Source organism: Chiloscyllium plagiosum, chromosome 24 (assembly GCF_004010195.1).
Source record: "Chiloscyllium plagiosum isolate BGI_BamShark_2017 chromosome 24, ASM401019v2, whole genome shotgun sequence".
Classification (NCBI taxonomy): Eukaryota; Metazoa; Chordata; class Chondrichthyes; order Orectolobiformes; family Hemiscylliidae; genus Chiloscyllium; species Chiloscyllium plagiosum.
The window spans coordinates 8,747,725-8,764,429 of NC_057733.1; the positions used below are offsets into that span (position 1 = coordinate 8,747,725).

At 38.3% G+C, this 16,705-nt stretch overlaps 1 protein-coding gene across 1 annotated transcript in view; it reads right to left on the reverse strand.

Annotated features, from left to right (window-relative positions):
* Positions 1-16,705, reverse strand: part of LOC122562338 — a 410,892-nt gene that overhangs the window by 35,809 nt on the left and 358,378 nt on the right. Inside the window, exons 17-18 of the mRNA XM_043715214.1 lie at positions 8,312-12,046; positions 2,896-3,043 (exon numbers count right to left, since the gene is read on the reverse strand). Coding sequence (XP_043571149.1) covers positions 2,896-3,043; positions 8,312-12,046 — 3,883 coding nt within the window. The remainder of the gene's footprint in view (positions 1-2,895; positions 3,044-8,311; positions 12,047-16,705) is intronic.

Consider the following 16,705-nt stretch of genomic DNA (forward strand, 5'->3'; position numbering starts at 1 on the left):
CTACAGGGAGACGCTGAACAGGCTGGGGCTGTTTTCCCTGGAGCGTCAGAGGCTGAGGGGTGACCTTATTGAGGTTTACAAAATTATGAGGGGCATGGATAGGATAAATAGACAAAGTCTTTTCCATGGGGTCGGGGAGTCCAGAACTAGAGGTTTAGAATGAGAGGGGAAAGATATAAAAGAGACCTAAGGGACAACGTTTTCACGCAGAGGGTGGTACGTGTATGGAATGAGCTGGCAGAGGATGTGGTGGAGGCTGGTACAATTGCAATATTTAAGAGGCATTTGGATGGGTAAATGAATAGAAAGGGTTTGGAGGGATATGGGCCGGGTGTTGGCAGGTGGGACTAGATTGGGTTGGGATATCTGGTCGGCATGGATGGGTTGGACCGAAGGGCCTGTTTCCATGCTGTACATCTCTATGACTCTTCCTGTGCCAAATTGACATAAACTATTCAGGATACAAGAGAGTTGGTACTGCTGCTCCATAGAAGAGTGAAAGTTTAAGTGGCACTCATGTAAAACTTGGGGTTTGTATTAAGAGCTTAATTGTTGACCTGAACAAAAAGATTTGCATTCAATTAAGTTAGGTAGTATCTTACCTCAGAAATATTATAATCCCTATCACTGGATATTACCAAGAATTAAGATGATGCATTAATTGTGGCAAGATGCATGGATTATGCCTTAATTATGTGAAAGTGCATGGTGCGTTTTTTGAAGAAGCAAGATCATTAGATGGATGCATGTGAGCAGAAGAGGATTATCTAGAAGATATCTGATAAACTGCCGCATCAAGGGTCATGACAGAAAATAAAAACTCCTGGTGGTTGGGGCAGCATATTGATATTGATTAGTCAGCAGAGTAAACATAGATGTTTTTCAGGTTGGCATGAAGTAATGAGTGATGTTCCAAAGGGATCAGTACTGGGACGTTAACTGTTCACAATTTATATAAATTACTTGTATGAAGGGATAAAAGGAATGGGTTGCCAAGTTTGCTGATGACAAAGATGGAAGGTAAGCTGTGAAGTGGGCACAAGGAAGCTGCAAAAAAAAATAAAAATCTAGATTGGTTAAATGAGTGGGCAAAGATGTAGCAAATGGAGTATAATGTGGAAAACTGTACATTGTCCATTTTGGTAGAAAGAATAAAAAAAATGTTGCACAAATATTTGCAGAGCTCTGAGATGCAGAGGGATCTGGGTTTTCTGGTACATAAATCACAAAAGATTAGTATGCAGGTATGGCAAATAATTAGGAAAGCTTATAAGGTTATTGTTTACGACTAAAGAATTGAACACAAAAACAGGGAGATTATGCTTCAGATATACAGGGCACTGGTGAGACCACATCTGGAGTCCTGATCATCTTTTTCAAGGAAGGATGTAAATGCATTGGAGCAGTTCAGACAAGTTTTAGCATACTAATAACAGGAACAACTGGACTTTCTTATGAGAAAAGGCTACAGAGGTCAGGCTTGTACCTACTCGAGTTTGGAAGGTTAGGAGGTGCCTTGATTGAACCATAAAAGATCCTGAGGGGTGTTGACAGGGGAAATGTCTCAAAGATAGAAGATCTGAATGGTGCAAATGCACGGCAATTATACTGTTAAATCCATCAAAACTACAAACTGTCCCTTGCATTACCACATGGATGCATTCTATTTATTGTGCTGGATGTATTACAAACTCCAGTCTTTATATGCAATTAGAGAGTTTGGAAAATTTGTACATCAGCTTACATTTATTGAAAGTGCATGCCAGATTTTTATGGCACGTGTAGAAAATTTATGTATTGAGAAATCAGTCAATTAATTTCAGAATTTGGTAAAGGATGTTGCTACAATGAACAGTTTGTGTCACGGGCATGTTAAATGTATAAATGAAAACAAACCATTTCTATCACTGCCACAGAAGCGTTCTGACAAATATCAGTTCTTCTTTCATCAATCTAACCATTTTGATATCTATTCTCTCCATCCTCTGAACACATTTTTAAATTAAAGTGCCATTGTTGATTTCACTAGACTGGCAATACTTGTTTCAAAACTATCAAGCACAGTTTCCGAATCTTATACAGAACCTTAGTTGACACATGCCCGTCTCAAACTGTGAATGCATGCTGCCTGCGTTGGACAAACTGCTCTAATCATTTCCACAACAGCTGTTAATAACATTCAGATATGACAATCTTTTTGAGATGCACAACGGCTGAAAAATGTGCTACTCTCAGATGTGTTTCAGAGGAGGAGGAGCCATTAGAGCCTTCATCAAGATAATAACATCAACATTTTAGTCATATTTAGATGTGCCTTGCAATGCTAAGGGATACAAGGAACAGGCCAAGTGCTGGGATTGGAATTGTTAGGTGTTTTAGTTATTTTTGACTAGTGCTGACTCAATGGGCTGAAAGGCTCTTTTTTTTGTGCTGTAGACCTTGATTACTCTAATGACTTTTTTTTTGCAGCATCTCTGCTTCTTAAAATATGGAGTTCATCCAGTGTATCCCTACAACTACCAGTCATAAAGATTCTGATGAGGTGTCATCAGACTGGAAATGTTAACATTGCTTTCTCCCCACAGATGCTGCCAGAGCTGCTCAGTTGCACCAGCAGTTTCGGTTTTTGTTTCAGTTTTAATATCCACACATAACAAGCAAATCAGTATCAATATGGCTGTTCAAAGCAATGGGTAATGCAATTGGCATAAAACATTTTATGAGTATGCTATCGATGATGTCCACTGAGCAATATTACACTTAATAATCAATAGATTAGGCAACATCAATGCTTCAGAATTTTGATTTTAGTAGGTGGACAAAATACAGACACTCCCAATTTAAATTCCCAAAGATACCAATGAGAAAAAGCATCCTCATCCATTCCTCACATACCAGAGATGGTAGCAGCTGTCTCTTCAGCTAACAACCGCTCTTTATCTTCCTGTAGGTTCTCTAGTTCTCGTTGGTGCTGTCGGTGAAGCTCTTCTATTACCTTCTGATGTGATTCTTCCATAGCAGAAAATCCACGTTCACATGTAGCCTAAAGATCAAGGCGAGAAAAATAATCATGACAAATCCCTTATAAAGTTCCAAATAGTGTAAGTCACAACTGTCTGCACTGAGTTCTCCCTTGGTCAAAAACAAGAGTTTTCTTCAAAATTTAAAAAATCAATTGTGTGCTATGTGGAAAATGTTACTTACTTACTTTTACTTGTTCAGTTTTTCAATTATATTAATTTGAAATAGTAAATAAGAGATTTGTTTTAAAGGGCACATAACAGCAAAGGAGACAAAGAAATAACAAGGGAAGAACTGCTCTAGTAGTTATGAGCAACATCACAAATACATTCAAAGGAATGCATTTACAATAGTGTGACATACTGCAGTTTTCCCAAACTGTATTCAAAATTTGCCCTTTCACTGCTGGGGCCTGTGTTCAAATCCAGCTGGGGTGGAGATAGGTCAAACAAGTGCTTTCACTGACAGACACCAATTGTTCAAGGTTAACAAGTTTAATCCAGTTCTCTATGGAGGAGTGTTCACAAACAAAAACTGCTATTGGTCCTATCGAGAAGAAAAAAAGACTATGCTCTGAACATCTAACCACGAGCTTACTAGATGCATAACTGAAGCAAATATCATTAAAAACAACTCTCTAGAATTAATAATGATGCAACAGAACTTATTGTGCAGATGTGGCACATTTAAGACCTAACTACAAAATGTGATTGGTCCACCTTATGTCAGAACTGCAGGTTCTTTTGTTAATATGATGTTAGCCTAATTTGCAATACTAGAATTTTTGGCTTGATTTTAAAGCCTTAGTTGACCACAGCTTAGTGTTATTTTCTTCCCTTCTCCATTGTTAAATAAAAAGTAGGTGATAATCATAGTGAGATTTCACAAGAGTTGACCATTAAATGGTACCTCGGCATTCATAGAGCCACAGAGATGTACAGCACAGAAACAAATCCTTCGGTCCAACCTGTCCATGCCGACCAGATATCCCAATCCAATCTAGTCCCACCTGCCAGCATCTGCCATATCCCTCCAAACCCTTCTTATTCATATACTCATCCAGATGCCTTTTAAGTGTTGCAATTGTACCAGACTCCACCACTTCCTCTGGCAGCTCATTCCATACATGTACCACCCTCGACGTGAAAAAGTTGCCCCTTCGGTCTCTTTTATATCTTTCCCCTCTCACCCTAAACCTATGCCCTCTAGTTCTGAACTCCCTGACCCCAGAGAAAAGACTGTCTATTTATCCTATCCATGCCTCTCATGATTTTGTAAACCTCTATAAGGTCACCCCTCATGTCTGACTGTGCTACTAGGATGTGCATTAATGCAGCCAGTGAGATTTTCCTCCCAATATTTTGCACATTTCAGATTAAATTATAATTAAAACTGTGTACATGGCAAATGTACAGATAAAATTTAGCATTCAACAACCCTCACTATTTAGTATACAGACCACAGAATTCAAAACAATACCCAAGGATAATGAGAAGACCATAACTCTCTAGATTATAAATGACGAGGGTTGCTATTACTGAGAGGTCCAGCACATAACAGTTTCTGTTAAGTTCCTGGAGTAACTCAACACCTTATTAATGGTATTTCTCAAGAATATCGTTAGGCCGTATTTTCCAAAGGATTTCTTCACAGCAACAGCAAGATGACCAGAAAGTCAGTGGTATCAAGTGGTCAAGTAAATGCCTTTCCTGCAACAGTATACTGCATATCGGGTCTCAGAATAGCCAATGAAAAACAATTAACTGCTGATAACATCTCACTAATTAATTTATAGAAAACTGATCAATGAAGTATACTAACAATGCTTTTTTTCCCATTCTGCACTGGCACCTTTCATCTTTTCTTCAACATCAGCAATTGCAAAGTTTTCATGTACTGAACTGGCAACTGAGCTACAAAAGATCTAAAAATGACACGAAACTGCTGTGAATTATTGAAATGTCCCTCAAGTGAAAAATCATCCTATTAAGTTGCCTTTTTCCTTCTAGGTGACTGAGCTGTACATATTCAATGAGATCATGGCTGATCTGTGGTTTCACTCCATATATCTGCCTTTGGCCCATATCCCTTAATATCTTTGCTTAGCCAAAACATATTCTGAGATTTAAATTCTAGAGAAAACCAGGCATAATTTTTATAATCTCTCCTCATAACTTAGCCTCTGAAGTTCAGGTCTCATTCTTGTAAACCTATACTGTACTCCCTTCAAAGCTAATATATGCTAAGGTGTGGGTGCCCAGATCTGCTCTCAGGACTCCAATGACTACAATTTTTTAGGATAGGAAAATTAATAAAATAGATTTTTCCACGTGTTCACCCCTTCTATTCCAGGGAACATTCAAAAAGAGTTTTGCTCGTCACAATTTGAAATGAAATTCAATTTATAAGCTGCACAAACATATCCTACTTTGCCATAGCATACTGTACTACTGAATCAATTCGTTTCATGACAAAATCTGAGTTTTATTCTTCATTTTGCCTCTTTGAACTGTCAGAAAGCACTATCCTAGAGAGCTATGGTCAAACTGCTGTGGAATTTTCTATTACAAATTTTACCCTCTAAACAGCAAAGCATATTGGTGACATTTATCACAGCAATTAATGTGAGGCTTCATGGCCAAGTAGTACAAATATTCACCAAAACACACTGCGTCAACAAACTTCACTTAAAACAAGTTATTTTGGAAGGATTCAGTGCACTTCTTTCAGAATTCTTCATAAGTTTAGACTGATTCTCTATATAGAAAACAGAGATTCATCAAATCACAGTCTGTGTTCACTAAGGTAGAGACTGAGGGGAAGAATTCTTTACATCCGAAAGCAAATCTATTAATCATAATAGAAGCTATGACTTTGAGACTGCTGGGTATTGACTGGCCTCAGGGAAGTTGCTGTTGTGTGGAAAATTGTTTTGTACCCAGTCAGAGGTATTCCAAATCAGTTTCTTCACTGGCCCAAAACACAAAAGTCCAGTAATCATTGTAGCCACTGCAAAATGCTCTAAGTCAGTGACTAGATGCAATATCCCAACATAGTAAAATGTTTGCCATCATTAGATTATAAGAGTCAACCAATGTTCCAACACATAATGGGAGTGTAATTAATCAAACTACTTTCTACTGGACCTGCCTCTTTACAACATGCAACTGATCTGGCTTGAACAGCATCTCCTTGACCAGTGTCAAATTCCAAACTAAGGTTTTAGTTTGCGCCAAAAATTTAACAGAATCTAATAAATGCAAACCTCGTGCCAGGACAATATAAATCCACGCAGTGACAGATGTGAAAGTAGGGCAATGCATTCTATGGGTGAAGATTTTCAAAAATACAATAAATATAAAATACAAACAAAGTGATGGAAATGCATAGCATATCGATCAAAATCTAAACAGAAAGCTTATCCTCAACTGTGGCCCATTTATCAGAACTGAACTGCAATACAAATTCTGACAAAGGATCACAGCAGAAACATTATCAAATTTTCTTGAACTGTTGTGCAATTCCACAAAATCTTATTTCTCAGATTTTCAATGCGTGTGCTTTGTTTTTACATGCTTAAATATTATGTATGCTTATTTTGTATAACCCTTGTATGATTTTTTTTAACCTTCACTTGCTTTGAAAACTCAGGAGCTACTGAATAGCAAATTCAAAATGGATTCAAACATACACTTGTATGCTTGACTATCGCATCACTTTACTGAAGCACAAAAATCAATAGCTCTTCAGAAATATATTCATCATTTCCTCTGTCCCACGAACTGTTAACTTTTCAATGGCCCACAGATCTCAGTGTCAATCACCCTCCATTATTTCAATCAAGCAGCCAATCTTCTTCACAGCACACCGAGCTGATAATCCAAAAAAAATGCTTGTCGGGTCAACTGATGGCTGTTAGTAATCACAAACATGCAAATCCCCCTCACATGAACAACGCCTTGCTAGATATGATCTTAGTAAACACACATCATGAGTTGAACTATGGGCCCCAAAGATTAATGTGGCATTTAATGCTGACACAAAGAAAATGTTCATTTATGTAGCTTATTGGATTTGAACTCAAGCTGCCAGAGGGAAAAAGGCACTATTCTGTTAGTCACCCAAGCACTTTATCACTTGGGACAATTTAAAGACTTTTGAACAGTGTAAAAGGTGACCTCTTTCTAAATATAAAATATTATAAATTTAAGGATTTTACAGCATTTCTTGACAAGAAATAAGTTGCTAGTTTTTAATGCCTCAAAGTGCGATAGAGATATGTAGCCAGCTGAAAAAGAAGGAAAGAGAAAAGGGAAATTCATAAATTAGTAGCATAGCATCAAGGCAAACTGCAAAGGGCAACATAACCATCAATTTACATTACTGAGCACACTGGACAGCTATGAAGAGATGTTTTTAATCAAGTGCAATTGAACCCACTGTTTTGACAATCATAAATCCAAAATATTTAACTGAATTGACAAATGATATTATTCAAATTAAACGAAATATTGCAACTAAAAGAGAAAATTTATTTTTAATGTGCAGGCTTGTTAGAAGAAAATAGTTTGTAACCTTTTCTTTACTTAGGATATTTGTTCGAATTTGTAAAAGGTTTTACAGTTTGACAAATCTCAAAAGGGGCAAAACTTTACATTGGTCTAATAAAATGATTTTATACATGAAGAATAAATTAATGGCAAAGAGTGTATACAAACAACAGGATATAATTATTTATTGTGTAATCTGAGGTATACTAATTTTTTAACCTCAGATGATAGGACAAATCATTACACTGAATTTACTTGGACAGTACCCTCGATTCCTTCAAGTACAACATACATTTAATTGGTGGTTAAGTCATCAAAACAATCCACTTGCATAATAGTAAAACGGGTTCAATTGTATTTGAAAGGATTGCTTAAAAGCACAGGAAAGAGAAGAACTGGGCAAATTTCAGGTACAATTCAAGTGCACTCATGCCATAAAGCTAGCTGAGTTCAGAATGAAAGTGTTTTTCATAATATATTTTTATGCAAAGTTATGCAATTAGTTTCTTACTGTTCAGCAAATTTTACCCCAATAGTATTTGATTCTTTCTACCATTTCCCCAGAATTTGCAAAGTTTACTCTGCATGATTTTGCCCAGTTCAATAATATATCATGCAATTCTATCCTCCATGCAGGCTGAGCGACTAAACAGAACACAAACAAGCTAATTGCTGGCAGCAAGGTGTAACGCTACAAGCAACATGCAGATACTAGTCGGTATTATTAAACACATGGACACCTTGAGGTTCTCCAAGTCCTTTTCATATTTCTCCCGCAGAGTTGTTGGGCCGACTTCAATCTTATTTTTCATGACATCTATCTGGGACTCCAGCTCTTGTATGCGATTTCTCAGCAAGATCACAGAAGGTGGCTCATTTGCTGTTTTTCTGTACTGGTCAGTGGATCTCTGCAGATCACATACAACATCCACCTCTTTGAGATTGCTACATTCTTTTAAAGCTTCTATTTCATGTGTGAGTTCTTCTTTTATTCTCGCAAACCTTTGCTCTAGCTCTCTCTTCTCCATTTTAAAATCTTCTTTTCGTCTCCTGAGCTCTTCAACATGCTTTGCCTTTAAATTCTCCATGCAGATAGTCAATGAATCTATTTCCTTCACATTTTCTTCAGTTTTCAGTCTGAGTGTCTCCCCTGCCCTTGTTATCTCCCTTTTTAATTTCTCCACCTCTGCTTCATATGCTTCTCTCACTTCCCGCAGCTCCTTCTTATGCCTTGCTGCCATGTCCTGCAGTTCAATAGCTTTGTCTAATGAGTCAATTGGTTCTCCCTCAATTTGGATATGAGTTGTTCCAGCACAAATGCCCGGTTGTGAAATATCCAACTTTTTAAACTCTACAATCTCCTCTTTTAATTTCTTTAGCTCCAAATCCTGTTGCTCTTTCAGCTTTTTCAGCTCAGCAGCATGTTTGCTCTGTAACAAAGTAGTGAAGTTTGAGTGTTCCATCTTCATTGCCTCCAATCTCAGCTGTATATTCCCACTTTGTGCGAGGTCATGCTTCAACTGAATCTTGGAGATTACATATGATAATTCAGCCTGTAAGACTGCATCCTGAAGCAGAAAAGGCCACATAATTTTTGAATTACTATGTCTGCTCAATGCAGGTATGCAATCCATACTGTGAACAAGCCTTCTGGCCAAGAGGCAAAGATCATCATCTGTGCCTGACTGAATGGAGTTTGACATTTTCTTCAATGTGTAAGCATTTCTCCTAATTTGTTGTACTAACTCTGCCCTTACTTGAAGTTCAAAATCTTGGTCAGCAGAAACAGATGCTAATGGCAGTTTGAGTGGTTGTGAACATAAGAACAGTGATTCACCTTCTTCATCATGGTTTAGTTCACTTCGAATTTCCTCAAGCAGCCCATCAAACCGACATGTGCCATACGCATCAAGAACATTCCTGAGCATCTGTTTATGGTTCTGGTTTCTGTGATGCATTTTCATATACTGTGCTTTCAAATGTTGTAATTTTTCTTCTGAAGCCTCCAAAATATTATGAGCCCAGAACATAATTTCGCCTTTTACCAAAGTACTGTTTGCCATCATTTTGAGATAACTTCCCATGGGTTCATTCAATTGTTCGTCAACATCTGATGTCTTGCTTTCATGGATCATAGGAAAATTTGTCCAAAATTCTCCTTCAATTAATAATTTGTTGAGAACTGAAGGTCCTATTTTACTGACTTCTTCTAGTGAAATCAGAGTAATGTTTTCACTGTGCTTTCTAATTTCATCTAAAGTACTTTTTATTCCAGAGTCAGAATTCTGCAAAGCATCAGCAATATTATCAAGTGTTGCTGCTTCAAGTGCCAGTTTGTCAACTAAACATTGTAGCTTTTCTTCCTCTGATAAAGAGGCTTTCATTAAATATTCTTCACTGAATAATGTTCTCTCTTTTCTGGCTAGACTTTCTTCCATTTGTTGCAAGTATTGTACTGAACTTTGCAATGCATGTACCAAGTCAGACAATTGTCCATGTTGTTCAGAGTCCCATCTTTGAGCAAGCTGACCAGTTTTCTGCTGTAAACCTTCCAACACTTGACGCAACTGAAACAGTTTAGCTTGCAGTGCTTGGAATTCAAAGTTTGCAGCTTGCACTCGTATCTGAAGTCTGACATTTGAACTGGAAAGCTGCTGAGACATTGAATAAGTTAATGACTGGTTTTCTTTTCCCTGCTCTTTTAAATGAACTTCAGGGTCCGACAGTCCTCCATGAGTTTTAGCATTACATTGCAGACTTGCTGATCCATCTAAAGGACAAGCAGTTTCCCCTTTAATGGTTTGTTTTGTTATTAATAGCTTAGTTTCAAGTGTGCATATAATTTCCAGACATTTTTTCAGGTCTATAATACAACCATCTGCTGTTTTGTAGCATGAACTTTCGGTATTCAGAGAGGACGGCAGTCCTGAAAACCAACATTCTGTGCATGTTTGTCCTACTGAACCAGTCACTGCTGATAACTGGCTCTCCAAAAGCTGAAGCCTTGCCATTAATTCTTTCGAAAGCTGTGCGATACAACTAATTGAGATCTCAAGCTCCACTGGCTCAAATGAACTGCTTGTGGCATGAAGAATATTTTCAACTGTAGAACTACCTATCAGGTTTCTTCTTGCTCCACGTTCAGCATTTTTTCTTGAAGTTTCAGTATCTGATTGGAGTTTATTGCTTTGGGAAAGAAGTTCTTGATAACTGTTTTCAGTTACCTGCAGTTTTATCTCCTGTTGAGCCAACCTAGCTTCAGCTTCTTCTAACTTATTTTGAAGTTCTTCTTTCTTCTCTATAAGCATATCAATGTCTGTTGGTACCTGCCAACCAAGGCCTTTAAGTGTAGCCTCTTTAAGCTGAAGTTTCTTTTCTGTCTCCTCCAAGCTGGTACCTAAAACTTTCAGCTTAATTAAAGCCTCGTTGAAGTCTTTATTTTTCTTTTCAAGTTCCCTCTCATAAGATTCCTTCAGTGACACCATTTTAAAATTGTTTTCTTCCACTTCATTATTAAGTTTATTCACCTCTTGAATAGCTTTTTCAAAATCTTCATTCAAATCTCTATATCTTGCTCGCTCCTTCACCAATTCTAACTTCAGTCCTTCAACCTCTCTATCAGCTTCTGTCAACTGATTGACAATTTCCTGATGTTGTTGCTTCAATTGTTCATTCTCAGCTGACAAAATATCTATGTCATGGGTCAGCCTTTTAACTGTGCCTTCAGTCATCTCAACATGTTCTTCCATTTGTCTCACCATTTCACTGCTTTTGAAAGATACTGCCAGTTTTTCTTTTTGAGCTCTCTCTAACTGAACCTCAAAAGACTGCAGACGATCTTCATATTCTCTAACTTTCTCTTCAGCTTCTTGTACACCATGTGATAGGATATCCTTTTCCTTTTCATATTTGTCTTTCAGGCTCTCATATTGTTTCTGAAAACGTTCTTCACTCAGAATGACCCCTTGTTCACTGTTCTGCAACCGACTGGTTACTCCTTCTAGATGCTCTTGTAGTCGCCTGACTTCACGCTGATAGTCATCCTGAAGAGCCATTTGTCTTTCTAGATCCCTAAAAGCTTGTGTTTTTTCAAGAAGGAGCCCCTCTACCTCTCGAAGCTTCTCTTCACTCTCTTGCAACTTATTGCTAAACATACTTAGTTTTCTCTCGTATTCATCTGCTTGTTCTTTATACTTTTGACGCTCAAGGCGCAAATCATTTTGTGTTTTAGATAATGACTGTTCATTTATGGCAACCTCTGATAAAGAAATGTCCAATCTGGCCTGAAGGTTTTGCATTTTTGTCTCTTGTTGTCTCAGGAGCTCCTTGGCATCCTGATAGCTTTTTTTTAGGCTTTGAGCTTGTGCATTTACCCCTTCCTGTTTTTGTTGTTGAACTTCCAGCTCAGCTTGTAGATCCTGGTTCAGCTTCTGTAGCTGCTGCCAGGCATTTGAACTTGCCAAAGGTGGCTCCAGCTTAGAAAAGGGGACCAGACAGTGGTTAACACAGATGTACAAGATTTTTGAATAAACTGTTTACTTTTTGCTTCTCAGTTCCACAATGGAGATTTAAAACAATTATCGGTTTGTAAATATATTGCTCTTCATGTAGATTTGAAAACTTCAGCATTATTCAAGGAACAAAAATTAAATCTTTCAGCAATAAATGGCCAAACTATTATCTATTAGTTGCAAATTTAAGCAAAAAAATGCAAAAAGCATTCTGCACTAATGAAGAATATGGTTAGTATCTTAGAGAGCATGCAAATGGAGGGTTAGCATAATTGGTCAGGAAGCAAGAAATATCAGAACATGGTTAGCATACAATATTCAACATACAGACAGGGAATCTTTCAATATGTTCCAGAAAACTAGTGTTATGAACCTGTGAATAATTTCATAAACAAAACTTTTAAGCTACCAAACACCTTTTCATTATATTATCCCTAGATTTATAACTTAAACCTGAGTTTTAAAATCCCAAAACAAGTGTTCTACAGGTCCGCCCAGCTATCTTTCATGATGACTGGCTACAACAGTCTCTAGCCATGATCCAAAGAATAAGCAAGGAGATAAGTGCGCATATTCAAACTATGAGTGTCAAGGCACTCAAATTTAAAACATACTGCAAAGACAACTTAAAATGAAGTAATTGTCTAAATTGTGATGCACTTATTCTAACCAAATGAATGGCTTTATTTATTCTAATGTTCCACATTAATTTTTGGCTAATCCAGTGCACCTATACATCACATCAGCAGCAGCAGTAACACATTGAGAAAAGAGGAAATGGATATAAATTTATTATGATGCTGAAATAAAACTCAAGACATCAGAATTAAAAGTTAATTTCAAACTGACAAATGCCACCTCATATTGAACCATTTAGCATTTTTTCAGTTGCAGTCAGATAAATGTTTTATTTAATATCATTTGACAATGTTTCATTTTTAGATTTAATTTTGAAATAAACGTACAATGATTTTATGTATGTTTTTAGCTTTTGATAGCTTTCCATATATAACTGATTTGTATGACATACTCAAATAATAGTTTATTTAAATAGAGGGTAAACATTTGTAAATGACAATAGAAGCAAAATTTTAAAATAGATGTTATGTAATAGAAATGACCAAATTATGGCAGCATTATGTTGGTAGCAGTTCATTGGTCAACACAAATGCTTACCAAACAGGAAAGAATCTTGTCAGGAGTATAACAGAGAACCAAAGCAATCAACACAGATAAATAGAGTTGAAGATGCTCGAGCAAGGAAGTTGTAAGAAATATGTGCCACAATACAAATTACCAGAGCATTTTAAGACAAAGTATAGGAGATCAAGCAAGGCATGGAGATATTAGAAGATCCAAAGCTCTGTCAAAAAGGTATGCTTCAAGAAGCATCTCAAAGGAGACAAGTGAAGAGGAGACGGAGCAATTCAGGGAGCAAAATCCAGAGGTTGGGGCCCAGGTAACTGAAAACATGGCCACTGAAAACACAGCAAACAACAGTGGAGGAATTATAATCAGGAATGTGAAAGAGGCCAGAATTAGAGAAGTGTAGAAATCTCAGGGTTGTAGGGTTGAAGGAATTTTTTCTTTTAATTCATGTTTTCATGGGGCATGAACGAAGCCGAAAAAGACAGCTTCAGTTTCTGTGCCCAAACTCTTTTTGACTGAGTGGGTCGCTAGTGCGTTCCAGAGGACAGTTATGAATCAAACATAGTGCTGTCAAATGGGAACCACAGATTTCAAGTTAAGTGATGTTAGAGAGGTGGAAAATGATGTTTGGAGAGATGGCACGAACATGATCACTGTTAGGGGAAGATTTTATGTTTCTGATAACCCACCTGGGCCTTAAGCCTGTATTGATCACATTGTGGGAGTGAAAATTAAAACTTTAATGAAAATTGAATGGTCTATCAAGGAGATAACCAAAAATGACTGTGATTCAGCAGGAAACAGACATAAAATCAAATTTCTTTTGTCATATCAAAAGATTGCTACAATATTAGTTCTGAAGTGAAACAAAGGATAAAGAAAATTACAGCACAGTAACAAGCCCTTCAGCCTTCTAAGCCTGCACCGATCCAGATCCTCTATCTAAACCTGCCGTCTATTTTCTAAGGATCTGTACCCCTTTGCTTCCTGCCCATTCATGTATCTGTCTAGATATATCTTAAGTGACGCTATAGTGCCTGCCTCTACCATCTCCACTGACAATGTGTCCCAGGCACCCTCCACCCTCTACGTAAAGAACTTTCCACGCTTATCTCCCTTAAACTTTTCCACTCCCACCTTGAACTCATGACGTCTACTGATTGAGTCCCCGACTCTGGGAAAAAGTTTCTTGCTAAACACCGTTTATACCTTTCATGATTTTGTAGACCTCAATCAGGAACCCCCTCAAACTCTGTGGTTCTAATGAAAATAATCCTAATCTCCTCTAAACAAGTTACTCAGAGTTTGAAATACAATAAGCAGAACAAGATGAAAATCTAAACAAAAATGTTTAAGCATTATAAACATTAAAACCATACATCTGTATATGCTTTCTGTCTGCAGAATTTGACTCAATTAGTATAATTTTGCCAAACACTTTCCCAAACTAGATTACAGTTGGGCCATTCAACAATCTCTCACCCTACAGCATTTATCCAACACAAGTCATAAAATGGAGACAGCAAGGACTGCAAATGCTGGAAGCCAGAGTCAATAGATGAGAATTGGGGAAAGCACAGCAGGTCAGACAGCATCTGAGGAACAGGAAAATCAACATTTCAGGGCGAAACTCTTTGTCAGGACTGGGGAGACGGAGAGAGCCCAAAAATATACAGAGGGAAGGGTGTGGGATTGGGGAAGGGTAGGTGGGATGGTGATAGGTGGATGCATGTAGGAGGTTATTGTGATTGGTCAGTAGGAGGGGTGGAGCAGGTTGTTGAGTAGGCAGATAGACAGGTTAGGTGAGGTGAGGCAAGGTCACGGGGGCAGGAGGAGGAGGAAGCTGAACATGGGATAAAGTTGAGGGTGCAGAGATTTTGAAGCTGTAAAGTCAGTATTGAGGCCATAGGTTTGCGAGTCCCCCTGGCGAAATATCAGGTGTTACTCCTCCAGTTTACATTTGGTGTCACTCTGACAGTGGAGGATACCAAGGGGTACACATGTCACTGGAGGAGTGGGAGGGGAAATTAAAATGGATGGCAATGAGGAGGTCGGGTTGGTTGATACATGCAGAGCGCAAATGCTCCGTGAACTGGTCCCCGAGTGCATTTAGAGTCAGATGTACAGTACCAAAACAGACCCTTCTGTCCAACTCATCCATGCCGATCAGATATCCTAACCTTATCTAGTCCTATTTGCCAGCATTTGACCCATATCCTTCTAAACCCTTCCTATTCATATACCCATCCACATGCCTTTTAAATGCTCCAATTGTACTAGCCTCCACCACTTCCTCGGGCATCTCATTCCATACACACACTACCTTCTGTGTGGACAAGTCTCTTATTTCACTTACAAATCTTTCCCCTCTCACCCTAAAAACTATTCCCTCTAGTTCTAGACTGTCCCACCCCAGGGAACAGACCATATCTATTTACTCTATCCTGCCCCTCATGATTTTATAAACCTCTATAAGGTCATCCCTCAGCCTCTGACACTCCAGGGAAAACAGCCCCAGCCTATTCAGCCTCTCCCAATAGCTCATATCCTCCTACCTTGGCAACATCCTTGTAAATCTTTTCTGAACCTTTTCAAGTTTCACAATATCTTTCAGATAGCAGGGAGACCAGAATTGCACACAAAGGTTGAAAAAGCTCGGACTTTTCTCTCTGGAGAGGAGGAGGAAGAGAGGAGACCTGATCGAGGTATACAAGATAATGAGAGGAATGGATAGTCAATAGCCAGAGACTTTTCCACAGGGCAGGACTGACGGGTATGAGGGGTCATAGTTTTAAGGTATTAGGGGAAAGGTACAGAGGAGACGTCAGAGGTAGGTTCTTTACGCAGAGAGGTGTGAATGCATGGATTGCTTTGGCAGCAGTGGTGGTGGAAGCAGAGTCATTAGGGACATTTAAGCGACTGCTGGACCGGCACATGGAGAGCAGTGAGTTGAGGGGCGCGTAGGTTAAATTATTATATTTTACATTCGGATTAAACCTCGGCACAATATCGTGGGCCAAAGGGCCTGTTATGTGCTGTACTTTTCTATGTTCTATTCCAAAAGTGGCTTAACCAATGTCCTGTACAGCGACAACATGATCAATACTCTGACCAATAAAGGAAAGCATACAAACACCTTCTTCACTATCCTATCTATCTGCAATTCCACTTTCAAGGAACTATGAAACTGCACTCCAAGGTCTCTTTGTTCAGCAACACTCCGCATGACCTTATCATTAAATGTATAAGTCTTGCTCTGATTTGCCTTTCCAAAATACAGTATCCCACATTTATCTAAATTAAACTCCACTTGCCACTCCTCAGCCCTCTAGCTCATCTGATCAAGACCTGTTGCACTCTGAGGTAACCTTTTTCGCTGTCCAAGACACTTCCAATTTTGGTGTCATCTGCAAACTTACTAACTATACCTTGATTGTTAACATCCAAATCATTTACATAAATGATGAAAAGCAG